General features: G+C 40.5%; 1 protein-coding gene across 3 annotated transcripts; it reads right to left on the bottom strand.

Annotated features, from left to right (window-relative positions):
- Positions 1 to 9,560: 9,560 nt before the first annotated feature.
- Positions 9,561 to 12,698, bottom strand: LOC147627454 (uncharacterized). 3 transcript variants are annotated; one of them, XR_015268237.1, is made up of 10 exons: positions 12,311 to 12,698; positions 12,005 to 12,070; positions 11,665 to 11,791; positions 11,441 to 11,558; positions 11,175 to 11,241; positions 10,990 to 11,055; positions 10,757 to 10,880; positions 10,472 to 10,589; positions 10,181 to 10,300; positions 9,561 to 9,694 (listed from the first exon to the last, which is right to left on the bottom strand). XR_015268237.1 is itself a non-coding variant. In XM_086814345.1 (9 exons), exons 1-9 carry the CDS (start codon positions 12,654 to 12,656, stop codon positions 10,295 to 10,297), a joined length of 1,038 nt encoding a protein of 345 aa, XP_086670471.1. In that variant the 5' UTR covers positions 12,657 to 12,698; the 3' UTR covers positions 9,960 to 10,294. The 3 variants fall into 3 exon arrangements, 2 of the variants coding, with proteins under 2 accessions (XP_086670471.1, XP_086670472.1); XM_086814345.1 differs by lacking the exon at positions 9,561 to 9,694 and having other exon boundaries at positions 9,960 to 10,300; XM_086814346.1 differs by lacking the exon at positions 9,561 to 9,694 and having other exon boundaries at positions 9,960 to 10,300; positions 12,178 to 12,452.
- Positions 12,699 to 20,830: the final 8,132 nt, after the last annotated feature.

The raw sequence follows: 20,830 nt of genomic DNA, 5'->3' as shown, positions 1-20,830 counted from the left end.
ATGAGATGTGAAGTAAAAAAAATTTGTGATGCTTGTAGTGAATTATGTATGACGTGCATGGGCAATGGGCAAAAAGTATGCCCGTATGTACACTTCTCCAACATGAAAATTTCTCCAACTCAACTATTTTCTTTGACTCTGCTGCTTTCTTCGACATTTACTTGACATCTCTTTTCTTGGGGATTTAAGATTATTACATTGTTTGAGGCATAGTAACAGACATGGTCGTGCAGATAGCTGACTCCTCAACCAATTTTTGCCTCAAATCCTTGGTTATGCATATTCATGTATCCATCATCAAATATCCCTCGTTGGGTGGACTCTGTAGCTTGAGAGATTTGGTGTTGTCGAGCACTTTAGATAGAGGCACTGTGGATCAAATAGAGTGGTGTGGTCGAATACGAGGCCACAAAAGGTTCGCTGATTTAAGGAAGGTGAGGGGATGGGTTGCGCTTATCATGGTGCCCCCATCCAGAAATGTACCTAGATAGCTACCCTTGATGAGGCTCATTGTAGGTTTGTGAAAGAATAATGGTTATGTGTCTACATCATGTAGAGTCGGTGTAGATATTGCAGGTGGCGTGCATGGGCAATGGGCAAAAGGTGGACCCGTGTAGAATGCTTTCTTCGACAGTCATTTGTTAGCTTTCTTCGACTCTTACACAATTTCAGATAGGGAATTGGTGGTTGATGTGTAACAAGGCAAGCTGATAAGGTGGGTGTGAATGAGGTTGGGTCGTCCATGAGAAGGGAAGAATTAAGGATGCCCAATCTAGCATGTAAATTGGTAAATCGTGAACTATGGGATGACTTACCAAACATGGCCGAATGGATCCAAGTGCAACTTGAGCCGCTTTTTGAAACTTGGTGGCTATTTGGGCCGCTTACTTGAAGTATTGTGATGTTGGTGGTGGAAAGGATATCGTGTGGCTTGGAGATGAAATTTTGATTACCGGGACAATGCCAACCTTGGGCATTTCGTGTTGCTTTGACCTTTTGGGCACCACTACCTTGCTTGATTAGCATGGATGTAGGCAAGGTTTGTGCCTTGGAGGGAGACATAGAGGACGGCTCTATAGACCACGATTGGAATGCCCATTTGATTAGGTAAGATGGAGGAAACTCTGGTTGGCATCATCACAAAGTTGAGGCATACCGTGCACAGATGGAAGGTTAGTAGCCTGTGTGAGTTACAAACACTGGAATTGTGAGACAAGGAATGGACTGCGTAAGAATGAGAGCTCAATGAAGAAGATGAGAAGGCAACATGATTGAAGACAAGCATGCAAAGTTTTGGCATGGGACATGGATGCTGCATGCAAGAATGTAATCCAGTGTCGGAGAGCCTTGATAAGACTATTGGGTACGAGCTATGAAAGGTATGTGTGCGTGGATGGGTGTTGGATGGACCACGAGGTAGGAAGGACGATCCGGTTCTATGTTCTTAAGTGCTAACAGTGAAAGGATGTGAAGTTGTCTACCATGATGTGTACACAAAGGTTCTTTGTGTATAATATTTTGGGTAAGTGCATTGTCATTATATTATATGGGCAGTGCCATGTTAGTACCAGACGTATGTGTGCCGTGTTAGTGCCAGACGTATGTGTGCCGTGTTAGTGCCAAATGTATGTGTGTAATGGCATGGGAAGTGCATGTTATGGGAATATATTTTAAGCCCTCTTAAAATTATATTCTACCCTCTTAGATAATTCACACGTGGCAAATATGTGTGTGGTTATAGTTTTTATACTTATGAAATTTTTTTCTATCAATTTATTTTTGGTTATTTTATATAGGTGAAGAGGATTCCGAAGATTGAGGAGAATTCACACATAATTATTACTTGGCACACATTTTTGTAAACAAGCTTTGTATATACATGGAAAGCCTTAATTTATCAAGCAGACTTGAAATTTAATATTTTGTAAAGCGTGATATGCTTTAAACCCTACCCTCAATTTATGGACACTCTATTTTGAGCATAAAAGAGTGTCGTGCAAGAAAAGCACCTTTTTGTATTTTTGGAGGCTATGGCCTAATTTGGAATAAAGTAATGCGTAAATACTCATATGGGGAGAGGCCCCACACATGAGGGGTGATGATTGCACCTAATATTGGAGTCGTGCTTTCTGAGCTAAGTATTATTTGATTTTTCACTCAAATATTGAATATGTTGAACAATGATTTTCCTTCGTCTATCTCCTTCTGGGTGAAGCGCAAAGACAAAATTTTTCTCTCTTCCCGTTGGAGCGCAGTCGAAGGCTTTTTCCCCCCCCCTCCGTGTTGGAGAGCGTTGGTGGGTTTTTATAGGCTACGAAGTAGCTTTGTTTGTTTAAAAGCTTATAATCTTAGTAAAGCTTAATATTAAAAGCTTTAAAGCTTTAAGGCCCAAGATAAAGCTTTATAACATAGCTTATAAAAACTTATATAAGCTTCAAAAAGACTATCTTTAAGAGGTTTCAAAAAGGGGGTCAAAGAAAAGAGAAAAAGTTCATATTTTCAAGTTGAAGAAAATCTATAAAAAAATTTCAGAAAAAGATTTCACCCCTTCTTCCGAAAAATTGGAAGCCCCTTGCAATAAGATTTTTGGCATCAAATGACATCAAAGAAATATCAGTAACTCTTGGAGAACGGTGTCAAGAACAAGCATTTGACAATGAATTCAACGATTCAAAAGCTAAGTTTTTCATCTTTATTTATATATTTGCATTATTAATTGTAATGGCCACTCTGTCTGCACAACCCACTATGCAAGAGCAAATCTTAGCACTACAAGAGCAAATTGCTATAGTGAGCATGAACTCTGATGCAAATTAGAGCATCAAGTGAAGTGTTCCAAGCGCAAGGGTGACTCTTCCGACTCTAAACGAGGAGGACAATGATCATGTTAGGCACACTATCAACACTATCTTGCGTGCTCAGAGTTCCCAGAAAGATTCAAGAATTAGCCGAAAGGCATTTACTTTCTAGAATTATGATGGGGCAAGAAGGATGTATGAGTTCTTATTGCATGGCTTAGCCAATTAGATGCCTATTTTTCTGGTGAAAAGTGCTCGAAAAATGATAAAATTAAAATGTGCTTTTAATCACTTGATCAAAAGTGTTGCTTTATGGTGGAATGTTATCAAGCAGGGTAAACATCGACCTTCAACATGGAAAGAGTTCCATAAACTCTTAAAGAAGCACTTTCTACCTCAGTACAAAGCTAAAGCATGTCAACGATGGGACACTGTACGCTAGATCGAGAAAGAGAATGTCCAAGCCTATATTGACAAATTTTTGGACATTCTTTTACAGGTTTAAGTAATTAAAAAAGTCAAGGAAAAAGAGCAATGTTCATTACTGGGCTCAAGTCTACCATTAGGGCTGACATGAATGTTTCATCTGCATGATCTTAGTTTTGCTATGGATCTTGCTTTAAATTCTAAATGTAAGACATCTACTTCTAGAGATTTCAAGATGCAGGATAAGTCTTTTACAAAGTTTACTAAACCTTCTTTCCCTTTTAGTACTTCTGATAAATCCAGGATGTATAAGGGTAAATATGTGATTAAAAGAGATGCTCAGAAGGATAACAACAACAAACCCTAAAATGGTCAACCAAAGAATCGAGTCTTCAAATGTTACAAATGTCACAAGGAGGGACACCTCGCACAAGACTATCTTGAGAAGAAGAAGAATTCTATGTCTGTGGCTCGACTCAACATTATTGAAGAAGATGACAATGATTCTTTCAAGCAAGAGGATAATTCCAACCCCCTAATTATTCGAATGAAGGTAAGTTTTCAATTCATGCTTTATTGAATAATCAAGGCAAAATAAAAGGAAACCCAATTTCTATACTACATGATGATGATAGCTCACATGATTTCATTTCTAAAAAGGCATTGAAAGCACTTAACCTAGATGCATCGTACTCTAGGTACAAAGTAAAAGTTGCATTTTAAGGTACGAAGTACAACTGCACAAAAGAGGTTAAGGATTTAGAATTAGAAATGGGTTCACTAAAAGAATACAGAACATTCCTAGTGGCTCTTTACAAGGAGTGCCATGGAGACATGAGCATAATCCCCAGATTGACTATGAAACTCTTACCATGTGGTATGGCAGGCAAAATCATTGTGCCCTTGCATGACGAGACGAGGATGTTATAAACATTCCTCTTTCTGACATCTGACCATCCATGTCATAGAAGAGTGCATCCATATTTTTTCCATGTTTCCTTGAGAGGCTCTACCTCCATCTCCACATGTTGTCTCTCCCTTCTGAGCTCCCATGTGCGCAAGCCACATAAGAGGGCCCCTCCCAATCACATCCTATGCGGCTGATTGCCCTCATGGCCTTTTTCCATCGTGAGGTGAACACAATATTGAAAGACAAAGCACATTGTATGAAGAGCTTTTTCAGCTCTTCATATATGGGGTGTCCTCTTACTTTGCCTGCATCTGTAGATTGGATTTGACACTCCCTCTTTGCAAGGCCTTGGCAATGGGGATGGGAGTCCTTTGTGCACGTGGTGCAAAGCTACCTTTTGTTTCTTGGATACACTTGTACTACCTGTAAAACTGAGACATCCACATCTTCCTCCTCTTTTTCATTCCTCTCCTTTTCTACCGCTGCTAACTTCATTTGGCCTAATAATTTGGCTCTCTTCCACTCTTGTAATCATGTCGTGATAGCATCCGGCACAAGTGGGCTAACCCCCTTCCTTGCTAAACCTGTGAAATGGGCCTTCACTCGGTCTACGCTACCACTGGACTGCAACCCATAGTACTTGCACTTCCATTTGCAAGCACCTCCACCCTTGTAGGAGGTCGATTTGATCACATGGGTCCACATATCATCTCTTGTGCGAGGCATTTTGTTGAAGGAGTGTGTGCATGTAGAGAAACCCCCAATTTTCAAACCACTTCAATTGACAAAAATCAACCATGTACTGGATTACGTACTTGCTTAAGACCCTTGGGCAGAGTTTGAGCAAATGTTGGAGGCTTAATGGGGTCTCTATGAAGAAAACCCCCAATTTTCAGCATCTCCATCTTGCCCCGAATTGGCCAAAATTAGCAAAGCTAGTTTGATAAAAAACACACTTGGTTGTAGGCATGCGACCCGAGGGAGGAGTGGCGATTTTGTGAAGAAACATGTAAGCTTGGACGGCACTGAATTCGATGTGAATGATGAGGGAAAGTGGCACATGGAAACTAGAGAAACATTTATCAAAAGAGTCACAAGATGTTGACATGAGATTTGGGAGGACAAAATGGTTGTAAAATTTGTTTGAAAAAAACGTGTTTCCTTAAGGAAACGTTTCCATGTTTCCTTCCATGTAGGAAACATGTTTCCTAACTACTATGGCGAAGCAGTGGGACAAGCAATGTTGAAGGTAAACACCAGATTGGTTGGACGATCAACATATGCTTAAATTTTTATTATTTCCACAAGAGCACCTTACTCGTACCATGTTGTCTTGCAGACCTTCCAAGACCTTTAGCATTTCCAACGCCAACATGCATCTAGCAGCATCCTCATGTATCTTCATCGGCATATTCTGAGGATAGAATCTACATCAAGAAGGGAGATATGTTAACCCTTGCTGGAGACGTCTATGGGATCGATGTCAGCCACCACATCATTTTCACCACCTTTCGACCCACATGCGCTGGAATGTGCAAAATTTACTTGAAAACCATGTTTTGTATATTTTATGTGTGTGCTCACTGCTCGTATATTAAAGGCACACCATGGGATTTTAGGTGGAGAGTGCTAGCTTTAGAATAGGTGTTTACACTAGCTAGACTGGCCAAATGAGCTCGAGGACTAGACTTTCATTTTCCCCTTTTGCCTTTCTACTTTTCTTTTGTTCTTTTACTTTGTTTTTAACTTGCGTCAACTTTAGTTCTAATTACTTTTTTATTTTTTCTTTTATCCTCTCTTCTAGTTATAGAAAACAAATGATCAAATTAAAAAAACAACCAAAAAGTAAAAAACTTCTCTCTCTCTCCACACACAAAAAAAACAAAAACAAAAACAACCTTTCTGCCTTGTTCACCATGCTTCCATTCACACATCCCACTCACACGCCCAAGCTATTTACACGACACCTGTCAAGTCAACAAACGAGTCCAACACACACACTCGAGCTCTCCTTACCACCTTTAGCACTAATGTTTTGGTCACTACTCTTTTCTATATATAAGGAGGGCCATTTCTTTATGTTGTATCATCTAATCCTCGCTTAGTAAAGTTCCTGTGCCAATGGTGTTCATCCTTAGCCATTTTTTTAGCCATGTTTCTAATAATGAGAGGAGAGAGAATTGTATATTTTCAATGATTAAGTAATAATAACTAGTGTTTTGGGTGCAATTATTATCTCTTAAAATCCCAATCCTTAGTTTATACTACAGAGTTAATATAATATCTTCAAAAGTGCTATGGTTATAATTGGTTTTGTTTATGATTGGAGAGAGCTTATTTAATTGAAATGTGTTGAGAGTCTTGGTGTTAGTTCCTATTAATCTCTAGAGGAATTTTCGATCCACACCTCGACTTGAAAAGGTCTACCTAATATCTTTTTAGAAAAGTGTTATCTAGGTTGAGATAATCAGCCTAAATCGTGAGTGAATAGACATAGAAAAAAATAAGGTCAATAAAAAAAGAGAGACTTTAGATACCCTCTCAAGGTCAATACATAAAAATAGACACGTTAGATACTCTCTCAAGGTCAATACAGAAAAAAAGAGACTTTAGATTCTCTCTCAAAGCCAATACAATCTTGGGCAAACATCTACTTATGCAAGATCTTCAAGGTTAATGATAACTTAGAAGGGAGATAGCCTAAAATAGTCCACCAGCCTCAAGCCAACAACCCTCTTTATAAATGAGAAGAATGAAGATGAAGGGAAATCACCACAAGTTTCTAAGGGTTAATGAGAAACGAGATGTTCTAGCAGACTATGCACAAGATGCTAAAGGAGATCTCATACTTGTGTTGAAAGACTTTTACTGGTAACTACTTGTCAGAAATCCTCTGGGACTATAGGAGAGAAAATCAGTAGATCAAATCCCCTAATGTTGCAAATTCTCAAGAGAGTTCCAAATACTACACTACTTGTGTTGAAAGACTTTTGATGGTACGTACTTGACAGAAATCATTTCTGGCTATAGGAGAGAGAAATAGTAGATCAAATCCTTGAATGTTACAAATTTGCAAGAGAGTCAAACACTACATTGTATGCCTCTTTTAGGGTTTGATTTTGTGCATCACACAAAGTAGAACAAGTTACATTCTCTCTCTCAAAAAAAATTGGAGGGATTTACACACTAAAGTCTTCTTAACACTTACATCAATCTAGCACTACTCATCTTCTATCTCAATGGTCAAGTTACTTCATGGAATTGTTATAAATCATTTTGGCCTTATAAAGCCTTTAAATCTTTTGTAGGCAATTAATATAAATTTGTTTCTTTTTTGCAGCATAAAGAAGTACAATCCTAAAACATGTAACGACTTGAACTATATAAAGAAGATTTTATTTTAATACATGTCTTTATCATGATGTGCATGTGCCTTAGAAGCTAATGCATCTCAAACATCAACTTGTGGCTCTATCCAACAACCCCCCACTCTCTCTAGTTGTGTAAGCACATACTTCTTGGCTTGGTCATCTTATTTATGGCAGTTGAAAAAATATATAAATATTACTTCAAATATATTTAATAAAAACTTAATAATATTGCAAGAATAAAGTATCTTTCATACACCATGCCAACACAGTACCTTTAATATGAATAGTTGAATGTATAAGAATCAACAAGATAATGCATACAGCATAAAAAAATTTCTCATTCATGATAACACCACCACTCTCGATCTAGATCTCGATGTCCAAAGATCCCCTCAAATGTAGCTGACAATGGCAAGCTATTCAAATGTGCTCTTAATGCAGCACTTGCATGGATGGCAAGAAGTGAGGAGTACTACCAAGTGGAGCATTGGGAGGATGAGCACTAGCATGCATGGAAATAGTGGTGAGAATGGTAGGAGTCTCTCCTAAATTTTTTTTTTCGTACACACCCGAGGCCCACTCAAGTGGGTGGAGTCGATTTTCCCTTCCAACAATTAGCCAATTATCATGGTCGGGCAAAGACCACGTACCATCGGGGAAGAGCCACAAATTAGACATCCCCCATGACCACCGCGATGAGTCGAGCGCTGGAACAACGGAGGGGTCTCGTACCTATCTCGGGTGATCCACCACCTGAGGAGGAGGAGTCACTCGAGTGTTCAAGGGGCAAGAGCTCGAGCAACCAAACACATCAAGTGAGCATAGGTGTCCCTTTTATAACAGGAAAGAGCCTAGTGGGACTTGAACTCATAACCTAGAGGTTACAAGTCACAAGCTTGACCACTACACTATCTCAATTGGGACGAGTCTCTCCTAAAAATTGGCCAAGCTTTTGGCCTCTACACACCAACATAAAGATTATTTTTACCATGTAAAGAAAAATAAATTTAGGCCATAAATTTTGATTTTTTTCAATAGCAATCTTATGCTTCACGAGCCTTTATCTATCATCACATTTTTTTTCACAAGCGAATGTAACAACACAATGTGCTACCAACAACAAGTAAAGCAATTTTCAATAGTAAGGAGTAGGCATTTTTTCTTGAAGCTCTTAACACTCTTTGCCTTTGTCCGTATAGTTCTCAAGCTCATCTCGCATGGAAGGGTCCTAACTCGATCAATGTATCCACCTCCTCAAGTGGGCATGCATCTGTTGAGCGGAACAACCCCTCTTGGTGATGATGATGAAGATCAACTCTACTTCTTTAAGACAAAGAAAATGTACATGTTTTTCAGCTCATGAGGGATGAAAAACAAAATGAAGATACACGTAGATGATGAAAAAAAGATCTGAGGTACAAAATCTTAGAAATACAAGTGAAGCGCTACCACTTAGAGCATCATGTGGCAATACATATGTTGGCTAGAAGCTCTATTTATCTTGGATGTCACTTGCATAGCGCTGCACCTCATGTTTTATGTAGTACTTAAAGCAAATAAGTCATAATAGTTTTATGAGAGCACATAGCTACACACTCCAGTACGATCTAACAAGACTCTAAAAGGTTCGCGAAAGGGTATATAGAGTATAACGTTGGTTGTTTAAGGTTTATATTTAGAACTTAACCACTTATGAGAGTTGGATTTTCTCCTGTCATAGCAATTAAAATAGCAAGTTCATAGAGTATGAAGACCGCAACACCAAGAAAATTGCTACTAAAATTAACTAAGCAATGAAGCAAGCTAACAAGTGGGTCTTGAAGAACATTAGAATACAAGATTTAAAACAAGATTAGGATGGGAATAAAAGTGCAAACACCTAACAAGGCCTAGAGGACATACAAGTTGTTTTTTGTTGCATAGATATACACACAGGAAATCGAGGTGGTGTGCCAAAATGCACCCACAAGGTGAACCAAGAACACCAATGAGTGCATGAAAAACTTGAGTAACCACTAGTAAGTAATCAAGCATGTAACACTTGTTTTGGTGAGCATATATATATATATGATGTTTATTTCTAAATGATAGTATGGTGTTGATGATGGCCGCTCTAATCTAGTGCCCACCTTGTGTTGCCAAAGCTGGGTTGATTTCCATTCTCCCAATGAAATGATTCGGAAATATTCCTACAGAAAGATTTGTTCCTTAGACTTCGAGCTACCAGATACAACCCTATCCTCTCTCCTCCCCTCTCTCTTAAACATTCAGGCGATTTCACACGTACGCAACTATACCCAATGCCCATGCTTTAAGCATGAGTGGGCAGGATCCACATTCACACGAACTAGCAGCGGCCTTTTCTATTATTGCAGTAAGAGTGTTCACAGAATTCGAAGCTTCGGATTATAAGCTGCCCAAAGAGAGAGAGAGAGAGAGAGAGAAACCCCATAATGCACTTGAAAGCACACCTAATAATTGATACAAGGGTTGAGCATGCAAACATATACTCTTCCACTACACACACTCTCAACACATCCCATGGACTGCCATTGCAGGCCATGAAGAGCACGAGCCTAGCCTAGGACACATCACTAATCAGCCCAAGCCTCAGGACACATGTTCACATACGTTTTCATATATCCATGCTTCAAACTTAAAGCATCTTATCTTACCACACATTATGTAGATTCATTTCAACCAAGGTCTTGTCTTGCAGCATTTTACAATAAAATATGTAATCACAACACTTTTAACTTCCACATCCCAACACCAATGCCAGCCATCTATCAACCCTGCAAGGCCGCAAAGCTTTTGTTATATGTTAAGTCAGTAGATGCATTACTCCACAAACAGGCCAAAAAACTCTCGTCATAACATATATATACCTTCATAAGGTCAGAATAATCTGAACATTCGAATTGAGAGATTTGAGAAAGAAATAATAGTGAAGGACTGAGACATACCCTTGGAGTAAACTTGAGGGCAATGCTCACTTCCCCCTGTGGCTGTCCTTTAGACCCGAGCACCTTGTACCTCATCGGAGGCACATGGCCGGCTGAGAAGACCTTGTGCAAAGGAACCCTGGTCAGGTAGTAAGGCCATTTAAAGAGTTGGCATTAACCAGGAGAAACAAGGAGTGTTTCAAATAGGGATTACTGAATTCAAAACAAACATGTGGGCCGGTCTGTGTGTGTGTGTGTGTGTGTGTGTGAAGGTTCACACCCAATGGTAAGCAAGAAACCACTTACACAACATTTCCCAGTGGGTCATCGGCCTGCAGATCATCTTTGTCAAAAAGCTTAATCAAAACCTCAGTCACCTCATTATCCACATTGAAGGTAAACTGCTGATTCCACACTGGGTCACTGGTCCCTGCAGTTGAAAGAAAACCCACAATGTCAAAAGGCCTGGAACTTCAACACCATGTAAGGCAGAGCCCAGGTGTACACTGTATAAGCTTCTACAATGTAAGAAAGCATACCGTTAATAACACGGCTTTTCTGGAATTCCTTGTGGCAATAAATGACTGCATAGGGATCGGACTTCCCTGAAATGAGCACAAACCAGCAAAAAGAAGGAAATCAGGGATTACAGTGCATATATTAATGCAAGTCAATGATGATCTTAGATGTACAAGTCCGTGTCGAACATACAAGTTATTCTCACCAAATGTGTCAGTGTCCAGCAAGCCATGCGCCTCTAAAAGATGAAGCTCCAAAGCTCCATGGTGGACCTGCTCGCAGGCATCCAGGATCCCAGAGCAGCATTGCAAGGTGTCAAAAGTGCACAGAAATCTAACCACAACTATGATGCAAACAGACGACTATACACAAATAACAAGATGTATGAAGAGAAAGGACTACATGTTGAGTTAGCGATTTGTCATTGCAAGATTAAACAACAAAATGTATGAAGAGAAAAGGAAGCCCAACCTTAGGGAAAAACTTAAGACCCAGCTCAAGCTCGCCCTCGAATTTCCCATCAGGACGTTGGACCTTGTACTTGGAAGCTGGGATATGCCTCTCAGCAAAGAGCTTCGGAAGATGGATGCTACAAAGCACAGTACGTGCATGAGGTGAACAGATGGCCTTGAGAGTGTTTCTCCTTAAAGGGGGAAGGCCAAACCCGATGAAGCTCCAATTGACAGGATCCATACCTCACGGTCCCCATTGCTTCATCCATGCCACGCCTCTCCTGATCATACACGGCGATGTCCAATTCATGTGGCCCATCTGGGATCTCAAAAAGGAAACTCTGGTTCCAGACAGGGTTCTTTCCTCCATCTAATCATCACAGCAGTGAAAGAGGGATTAGGGAGTAAATCCTTCCCTGATTACTTTGTCCAAATTGCAACAGCATAGACATGGACATTGGCATGGGCATAGACATACACATCGGTGGAGTGACATGGACATGGACAAAGGCATACACATGGACATCGGCCAGCGTAGCAATGACGTAGGCATGGACATGGACATGGCCATGGTCAAGCTTACCATGGACGGTGCGGCTTCTCTGCTTTTGACCTCCGATGGCGACATTGGCATAAGGGTCGGATTTGCCTGCAAGAGCAGAGAATGGCAATGCACTCAGTTCAACTACAATAGGTGAGGGGTAAAAATGAGAAGCCACTGAAACAGAAAGAAGGCAATGCACGGCATCAAAGCACCGAATGTCTCGACGTCCTTGAGGTCATGGCCTTGGATGAGCTCCACTTCAACGGTACCCTCTGGCATGGTTGCTCTCCGTCGTCAAACGACACAAGCTCTGTGTGAGAGGAGGTTATGTGGCAATGTACGTACCTACACACACACACAGTGCCCGCGAGCTCAATGAAGATGATGGTGGTGCAGCATTTATTGGCCTACCAATCAGATTTCTCCACGCATACGCCTCACATCTCGCTACAGCTGTACGGATGGGATGGGATGGGATGATGGTGTTGCTGTCATTATCTGTAACCTGTTGGCAGTTTCTCGTTTTGAGTATATGCCCAAAGTAGCAAACTGTACGAGTACCCGAAATTCCAATGCCCGCGGCCATAGGGGGCGTGTCACATGGACCGTCATTTTCTAGCCGAAAAGCCTCCTCAGCTGCTGTAGCTAAGCGGTAGTGCCCCTGCCTCTCATCTAGTGGTAGTCCTCTCATCTGTTGTAGATCATTACCCTCTCTCTCAATAAGAAGTCACTACGAAGAATCACCAATAACATGCCTTTTTTTCATAAATGGAAGTAGTCTTTCTATAGCATTATGTGGATGATTCCATGGTCCACCTCCACTCCAACAATTAGTATCAAAGCAAGTTCTTGTGGCCCTCACCCCCTTGTTATCTCCGTCTCAAGCTACTCTTTTGATTATTTAAGATTGAGCTATCCTCTTAGGTGAAGAAGGTATCCCTAAAGTGTAATGTTAACTATATTAACTACATTTCAGATGCGTTTTAGGACTCGTTCACATGATGTAAGGTTTTTTTCCATAAACATCCCGAGGGAGTGTCAATTCAAACTATCTTTATTCGATTTTGGGTTTTTTGCATTATAGCAACATCTGGTGTGCAGATAGGACTATCGTCGTCATCGACATCATGTCTTCGAGCTCATCATCATCAGTGTCGATAATATCATCATCATTGTCATTGATTTATGCATTTTTGCTAGTAGCATTTCTACACTCTGCCCTTTTTCATACACTGTTGATTTTCCTTGTCACATCAGTGACTTACTAGTAGCCATCTCAATTGCATTTAGTGGGCGGCGTTGACATTTAGGTATTTTCATTTAGTGTCAGAAATTCATTATTTGCAGGTTAAAATGGTAGGCACTGAACATAATGGGGATGCTTTCTGTTAAAGATAAGCTTGATGGGACCAACTACGCATTGTGGTACTATATGATACATCATGTATTGGTAGCCAAAGGGCTTTGGAATGTTGTTATTGGCATTGAGGCATGCCCTATCTCACTAGCATATGATAATATAAGTACTTCAAATGGTGATACTAGTCTAGATATAATTGTGGCATCCGTCTCGCCTCCGCACCTCTCCCACACACAGAGCAGTAGAACAAGCCAACAGGGATGGTAGAGATTCGTATGCACATACGCTAGTGACATTTTCCATGAAAAGGAACATTATTTCTCATATTCTCTACTGTAAAACTGCCAAGTATGCTCGAGATGCACACTTGTTATGCTTTCCCAGGTGCATAATAAAGCACGAGTGGCTTACTTACACAAGCAATTAGAGTTTGAATATATGGATAAGGAAGATTTAATGCATGAGTTAAAGATCTCAGGGAGCATCTTGCATGTATTGATGAGGCCTATTTGAATAGTTCATTGGTGTCTATTGTTCTCACACGTTTACCAGATTCATACTAGGGATTTGCATCACACTTTGGCTCACAAGATGAAGGGTAACCGTAATGCACTTATGTTTTTGATGAGTTGGCCGTAGTTCTTGTTATAAGAAGAGAAATCTCGAAAAAAATCAAACTAGTATGCATGTGGGAGATTAGGGCATTCTTTGCTAATCAAAAAAGATAAGACAAAGCCTTTTCTTAGGGCGGCCTATAAGCCAAAGGCAGAATCAGCCCAGTCTTTTGGCAAGGATGTCGAGAAGGGGAGTGATAAGCTCTCGGGGGGTTCACCTAAAAATATGTAAGTATACCACGTGAGTTCAAATGAAGGGGTTTTTTAATTCAAAATTTAAGGTAAATTTACAGAAATACATTTGCAAAAGGGGTTATTTTAATTGATTTTGAAAAAAAAACATAAGTTCATAAATAAAAAGGGGTCATTTTATTCATGAAAAAATCATAGGTAAGGGGTTTTTTAAATACCCCTTAAACCTACATGATACATAGGGTTTAGTGCACCCCCGAGTATAAGCTTCAAAAAAGGGCAAATGCAACTATTGTGAAAAGCCAGGCCAGTATATTAATAAATGTAGAAAAAGATAGGAGAAGGAGAAGAAGAAAGAGTCACGCATAGCTATGGGTGATACATCAGCACAAAAAAGTAATAAAAAGGAGTCAACGAAGTATGCACAACATGATTGGGTATTCATTGTGCACTATAGTTATGACCCTTATGTCCTTAATGAATGCATGTAAGTGACAGATCAACATGTTTGGTATTTTGATAACGGTGTTAGCAAGCATATTAGTTCTTAGCATGTTTTGTTTTCCTCCCTTGAGTTTGGTCCTCAAGGAGGCATAGTCACATGTGCAAATAACTCCTCATAGCTAATGAAAGAAGTTAGTAAGGTTGTTTTCACTATTGCAAACTGTCCTTGAGTTTGGTCATCTCAAGGAGACATAGTCACATGTGCAAATAACTCCTCACATCCAATGAAAGAAGCTAGTAAGGTTGTTTACACTATTTCAAATGGTGGGACAATCACCTTCTTAGAATTCTTATTTGTGCCAAGCATTAAAAATAACTTGATGTTAGTCTCTGCCATTACTAGGGCTGGCCTAATGGTCAGATCTGTTAATGATAAGTGTACACTTCATCACCGGAGTGATGGAGACATCATTATAGTATCTGATTCTCTAAGCCATAGGTTGTATAGGTTGGACAGGTATGAAAGATTGGCACATAATGCTTATTTAGTGATTACCACACGTGCTATGAATGACACAAAGCTATGGTATGCCCACTTTGGTCACTTGAATTCTAGTAGCAAGAGGTGGTGTGGTTAAAGTTACCAAAGCTTGAGGCCCTTGTCAAACATGTATATGAAGGGTGCATTTTGGGTAAGATACAACACGCATCATTCCCAAAAGATGGGTTAGTAAGGGATGTCCCAGCTTATTCAGGAAATCAAGGTCTTACATGTGCATGTGAACCACCTCTTAAAGGGGTCACTTATGTGTTTGTGTATGTGTGTGTGAACCACCTCTGTGAGGGGTCACAATAATATCTAGACATTTGTGTGTGAGATGTGACATAAGCATTGATGTCAGGAGAAGAGCCTTTGGGCCTATAAAGGTCTTGTACTTTCATTGAAATAAACATATAACTATCCCATCATTGACTCCTACAAGTTTCTCTCTCTAGACTCTCTCTCTTTAAGCTTTCATTGTCTATGCTTTAGCTTTAGCCATGTTTGTTTATCAATCTCTTTTCAAGAGGCCATAAAAAACCCAATTCTGGAGCCTCTACCTCTCGAACCGATTCTACTAGATTCTGCATTGCTAGATGCAATGAAAGAGGACTCACTAGGAGGTGAAAGTTGGCCTTCCATGGCTTTTTATAATAACCATAATATTTTCCTCGATGTCATAGTAGGTGACGACTTCATTTCAACCCCATCCAAGGCACCACCTCCTAGGAAAAGATCATTTTTCACAATCCCTACACATTGGTGGTAGGTCCTAACCCACCTCCGAGTGAGTACGAGATAAGTATATCACTGATCTCATAGAAGGATTTGATGAAGGGCTTATGGGAAAGCCAACGACCAGACTGCCGCATGCTATCCAACCCGGTATGTAGCATGTCTTTAAAAGTGACTTTGAAAGTGGCCACATTGTGACCGTGGAAGTATTTAACCATGCCATAAAGATCTATCTGATGGCATGAAAGTTGGAACCTTTAACGAGGTTGAAAACCAATTGGTTCTTTTGCACCTCCCAAAGGATGAGTTGGAAGAACGGACATGTGACCACTTCAGCAAGGTTAGGGATCTTGGTGTAATAGAGGTCATTAAAGTTCTTCATTTGCATCTCCATGGGATAGAAGAGTAGTGAGAGAAGATATAATCGGCCTTAGTTTTGTTAGTAGGAGATACATTAGGAAAGGGATTTAGTAGCTTACTGGAGATGGAAGAGAACACGAAGTAGGTAACATATGTGGAGGATCATAGTGTTTCTTCTTGCCCTTATCCTAAATTGGGTGGTGGTTGGGTGGGCTTGTTCGTTTTCATAAAATCTTGGAGGTTTAGAATTTCTTCTGTGGTTATATTGGGATATTCAATATGTATCAAAATTATATACCACAGTGGTGAGCATTGCCTCCAGGTGTTTATGGATGTTTTTATATAGTTTTATAATACCATATGGATGATATAAAGTGGATTCAGAGAGATTTAGATGATGATGAGTATTATAAACTTCAATTCACCCGTGGTGGTTGATTACCCATTGGTAGCTATGTGCAACAACTTCGTAGTTGGTTGGTGTTAATGGTATGTCATATGGTAGAAACAGGTTGAGTTTATCGACGTTGTCATCCAGGATGGCCAATTGCTACAGCACTCCACACCAACTACGAAGATTGAGCACTGTTGGTGGGTGAAATGGAAAAAACAAAATATTGGCTGGGTTAGAAAGTACTAGATCCCCTCTAAGGATTCACATTTTTAAGGTGGGCTCTGCATCTCTTCCCGTATTTTGATGGGATAAGTGTTAGGTCTCCTAAACTGAGGTTGTCGGTTAGGTTAATTTTCTATTGAAGAAGAGACAGGGTTAGCATAGATAAAAACAAGGTGAGAGTCTGAGGAGGGGCCCGAGGAGTCATTGGCAAAACGAACCTACCTCTGAAGCTCGCTCGATGAGTTGTCGTAGTTCATTGGGTTGATCACCCCTTTGAGGTCGTTGTTGCCAGTGAAAGCCTTTGCTCCAGCTCTTGGATCCTGAAGTCATTGTCATGAAGGAGTGCTGAGATGGTTACCTCCCGTACCTCCTGAGCAGCCGCTAGCTCCGTGTAGCGTCTTTTGGCTTTATCTTTGGCTATGCTATGGGCTACGGTTTGAGCTTGAGCCTCGTTGACCTGCTACTATAGGTGCTCTTGTGCCAAGACTTAGGTGTTGTGTAGTTGTTGGTTCACATGTTCAAGCACTTATTGGTGGCTTACCAACATTTGATCCATCTCTTGGGTCTTGGTGCTGATAACCTCATTGAGGTCTCTGTGCTTTTTTGTATGTGCCTTGTTCAGTTGCTCTCTTTTTGCTTGTAGGCTAGCTACCTTTTGTTCAAGGCAATAAGCACATCCTTGAGCTCTTGGATCAGCTGAGCGTACCCTTCCTCTTTAGCTTGGAACGTGGCATGGGCTTCCCTTACTACATAAGTGTGTTGTACCTCTTTTTCCTTGGAGTGTGCCACTTCCTTTTAGAGTTGTTCCTTCACTTGATCAACCTGCGCTTTAAGCTCATTATTTTCTTTGGTTGTTCTGACTATGGTCTGGCTTAGTAGCCAATTGTTCCCTTCCAATGTTTGAAACCTTTCTTCCTATTCTTTGGTTGCCTTTAAACCCTTAATGATTACCTCCCTATGTGTGGCGTCAGCAACGGCAGCTAATTGATCTTGAAGAGATTGCACCTGTTCTGTTTTGTCTCTAAGTTGCTACCACAATTCTTTGTGTCTGCCATGCAGTAGATGAGTTGTGAGAAGGTGACATCGCCACACTCTTTGTTCCTATGAAAAAATCAAGGAGCTCGAAGAGGCCATGCCATCTACTTCATGAAATTGGAGTTGGAGAAAACTATCAAGACCTTGGCAGGGTTTCTTCGAGAAAGGTATCTGCATCCTTTGTTGGTATACATAAACGATCTAGGAAGGATCATGTGCCTGGAGTGCCTTCGAAGTCAAATCTCCTTCACTTGCTTGGGCTAGGCCTATCCTCTATCCTCTTGCATTTTTTTTGCATCTTGTTCCTCTTGAGAAGCCTGTGGGTGTGTGTGGATGTGGTCTCTTCATTTGTGTTGCCCACCTCTGTTTGTGGCATTGGTTGTACCTCCGGAGCTTTTATGGCACCTGTATCATCTGAAATGGGAAGATCCTATAGTGGTGAGAGGTTTTTGAACAAGGATGCAAAAAGCTATGAATCCAACCTTCCCACTGAAGAGGAATTTCAGGCTATTCAGCAAAGACTTAATATTTCGGAAGAGTATGTTGTATTATGAGAGAAATTCACTTATATACATGGCCATAAGTATTCACACTCACTTAAACTGTGGCCAGTCGGGTACTTTAGGCTCATAAGAGGCCTAATGCTATTTCAGTTAACTGATTGGGGTTCACATTTCATCAATGAGGTGATTGAACAGTTACTCAGAGGATTCCTTGTAGTCCATCGAAAATCATCACCTTATTACCCACAGGAAAATGGCCACGCAGAGAGCACGAACAAGATTTTATGTGCTATCTTGACTAAGACTTTAGAAGTAAGTCACATGGATTGGGAACACAAGCTTACTCCTGCAGCACTATAGACCTATTGTACATCGTATAAGGTGGCGACGGGATACACTCCCTTTCTTCTAGCTTACGGTATTGATGCGCTAATGCCTACGAAATTCTTAGTTCCAAGAATGTGTATTGCAGTACAAGAAAGCTCACAGAAAATGCATTAGCTAAGAGGTTGGTTGACTTAGAAAAACTCGATGAAACCCGACTAATTGCATCGCATGGGCTTATGGTTGAAAAACTACAGAAAAAACACAGGTTTGACCATAACTTGAAACACAAAGACCTGGAAACATGGGACCTAGACCTCATGTACACTATAGGAAGCACCAAGAAAAAGAAACTGAATTATAGAGGGTTAGGGCCTTTAAGAGTGTCCGAAATCACTCCTCAAGGGTCAGTCCAAATTGAAACCATCGATCGACTAGAAATAGAGGGATATATCAATGGAAGTATACTCAAGAAATATTTTGGACCCCTGACCCAGGAAATGCTCACACAAGAGCATCTTCGAAAACAAAAGAAAGAGCTATTCAAGGAAAAACTCAAACAAGCTCAAGAGGAAGCTAAAGCAAGATAGAGACTCCAAGGGAGAACACTACATGTGAACATGACTCACCTTACTTGTTTTGAGGGAGGATGACCTAGATATTGAGCCTACACGCCTCAGTGCCAAAGTCTCTACAAAGGGTAGTAATACGAGGCACATTGTGTTGATTAATACGGGATCAAGTCATAACTTGATCTCCTATGAAACATGGGTAGCTCTAAAAACCCCACCTAGGGGGCAACAAGCAGTGGCATGCGACATGGAGCCGCCAATGCCAAGAAAGGCTGAGGACAACAAGACAAGTGTCCACGTCAAAACATCATCCCCATTCAATGGAATCACAGAAAATGCAGTAAAGGTATCCAATCAGACAATAGTGGGTTCCCAAATCCCTGCTTCAAGCCCAGGGATACCATTATATGGATAAAACCTTGTGGGTATCAAGGTAGGAAAGCCATGTTACAGGTAAGAGACAAGGGTGACCTATTCTACACCACAAAAATGGCCTAATCTTGCCAAGCTCTGGATACCATGTTAGAATTTCGTGGTGCTCATGCTAGATCAAAGATGTGGAGGAGAGAGAGACCCAAAATACAAGAAAAGATCTTGCTTATTAAGTTGCTCAAAATACAACTAAGCTTCATGCTCCATAAAATGCCTTCTAGCTCCACCTTTAAATAGGTGAGCTAGTGGACCATAAGTCCCTTCACACACACCCTTCTCCTCCCCTTTTACATAACCTTAGTCTTTTAATAGGTTTGGCTCTAGGAACTTCTTCTGGAATAACTGGTGATTGCAAGGTTTTGGCATCGAATTTCGTAGGTGAGGATGGGGTTGAAGGAGTAGATGCTTTATCGGAGTCGGTCGTTGATGCAGATAGTAGGTCATTGTGTAGAGGGGCTTTTGTGGAAGAGGTTTGTATCCTTTTGCATTCAGCATCATAGATATCCATTAAAGTTGGATCCTCTTCCTTACAGTATGGTATTGTGAACTTTTTGTCATTGACCATCATGATGACTCTATCACTCGCAAAGCACAATGGTGCTTGGGCAAGCAATAGTCCATTTATGCCCCAAGATTAAATCTGCTTCCAACACATAACCATAAAAAACTTTCAAGTGAGGGGGTTAGTTTCAATATACATTGTATGTTCAAAGTACCCCAAACATGGCATGTTCAAGTCTTGTGTAAAGTATATTCTTTCAGGATGTGCCGTGAGTGTTGGTTGACCTAACAAATCCCATAGCTCAAGGGTCACGAGATTGTGTTCTCGTGTTGGATAAAGCTGTGCTTGAGCTGTGGTGATTTTATTTGCAATTTCCAATCCAACCAAAATCTTAAGGATCTTTTCAGTAAGATATGTTGGAAGTTCCAGCTCTTGCAATGTCTCTTCCTCTCATAATAGCAATTTTACATTGCCTACAAGAGTGTTCAACGTGATTGTTTGCATGGATTCATCTAATGAAAACAACAATTCACCTACCCAAGTTGCGCCCAAGGATGACATCATACTCAAGGAAATCTAGGATAACATGGAATGTAAATTTCATATTGCCATCGATTAAGAGTAACCTGGAACTT

This window comes from Cibotium barometz, chromosome 20 (assembly GCF_041138505.1).
Source record: "Cibotium barometz isolate CiBa-2024 chromosome 20, ASM4113850v1, whole genome shotgun sequence".
NCBI lineage: Eukaryota > Viridiplantae > Streptophyta > Polypodiopsida > Cyatheales > Cibotiaceae > Cibotium > Cibotium barometz.
The sequence above is the reverse complement of the archived record's forward strand: the minus strand, read 5'-3'. Positions and strand labels throughout refer to the sequence as shown.

What these genes read in the sequence shown, in the direction of transcription:
- LOC147627454 (XM_086814345.1), bottom strand. Translation starts at nt 12,656, where the DNA reads ATGAGAGGACTACCACTAGATGAGAGGCAGGGGCACTACCGCTTAGCT. An exon ending in GGCACTGTGTGTGTGTGTAG is followed by an intron (nt 12,071 to 12,310) that starts GTACGTACATTG and finishes CTGCTCTTGCAG; the next exon opens with GCAAATCCGACCCTTATGCC. An exon ending in GTCTTAAGTTTTTCCCTAAG is followed by an intron (nt 11,242 to 11,440) that starts GTTGGGCTTCCT and finishes GCCTGCGAGCAG; the next exon opens with GTCCACCATGGAGCTTTGGA.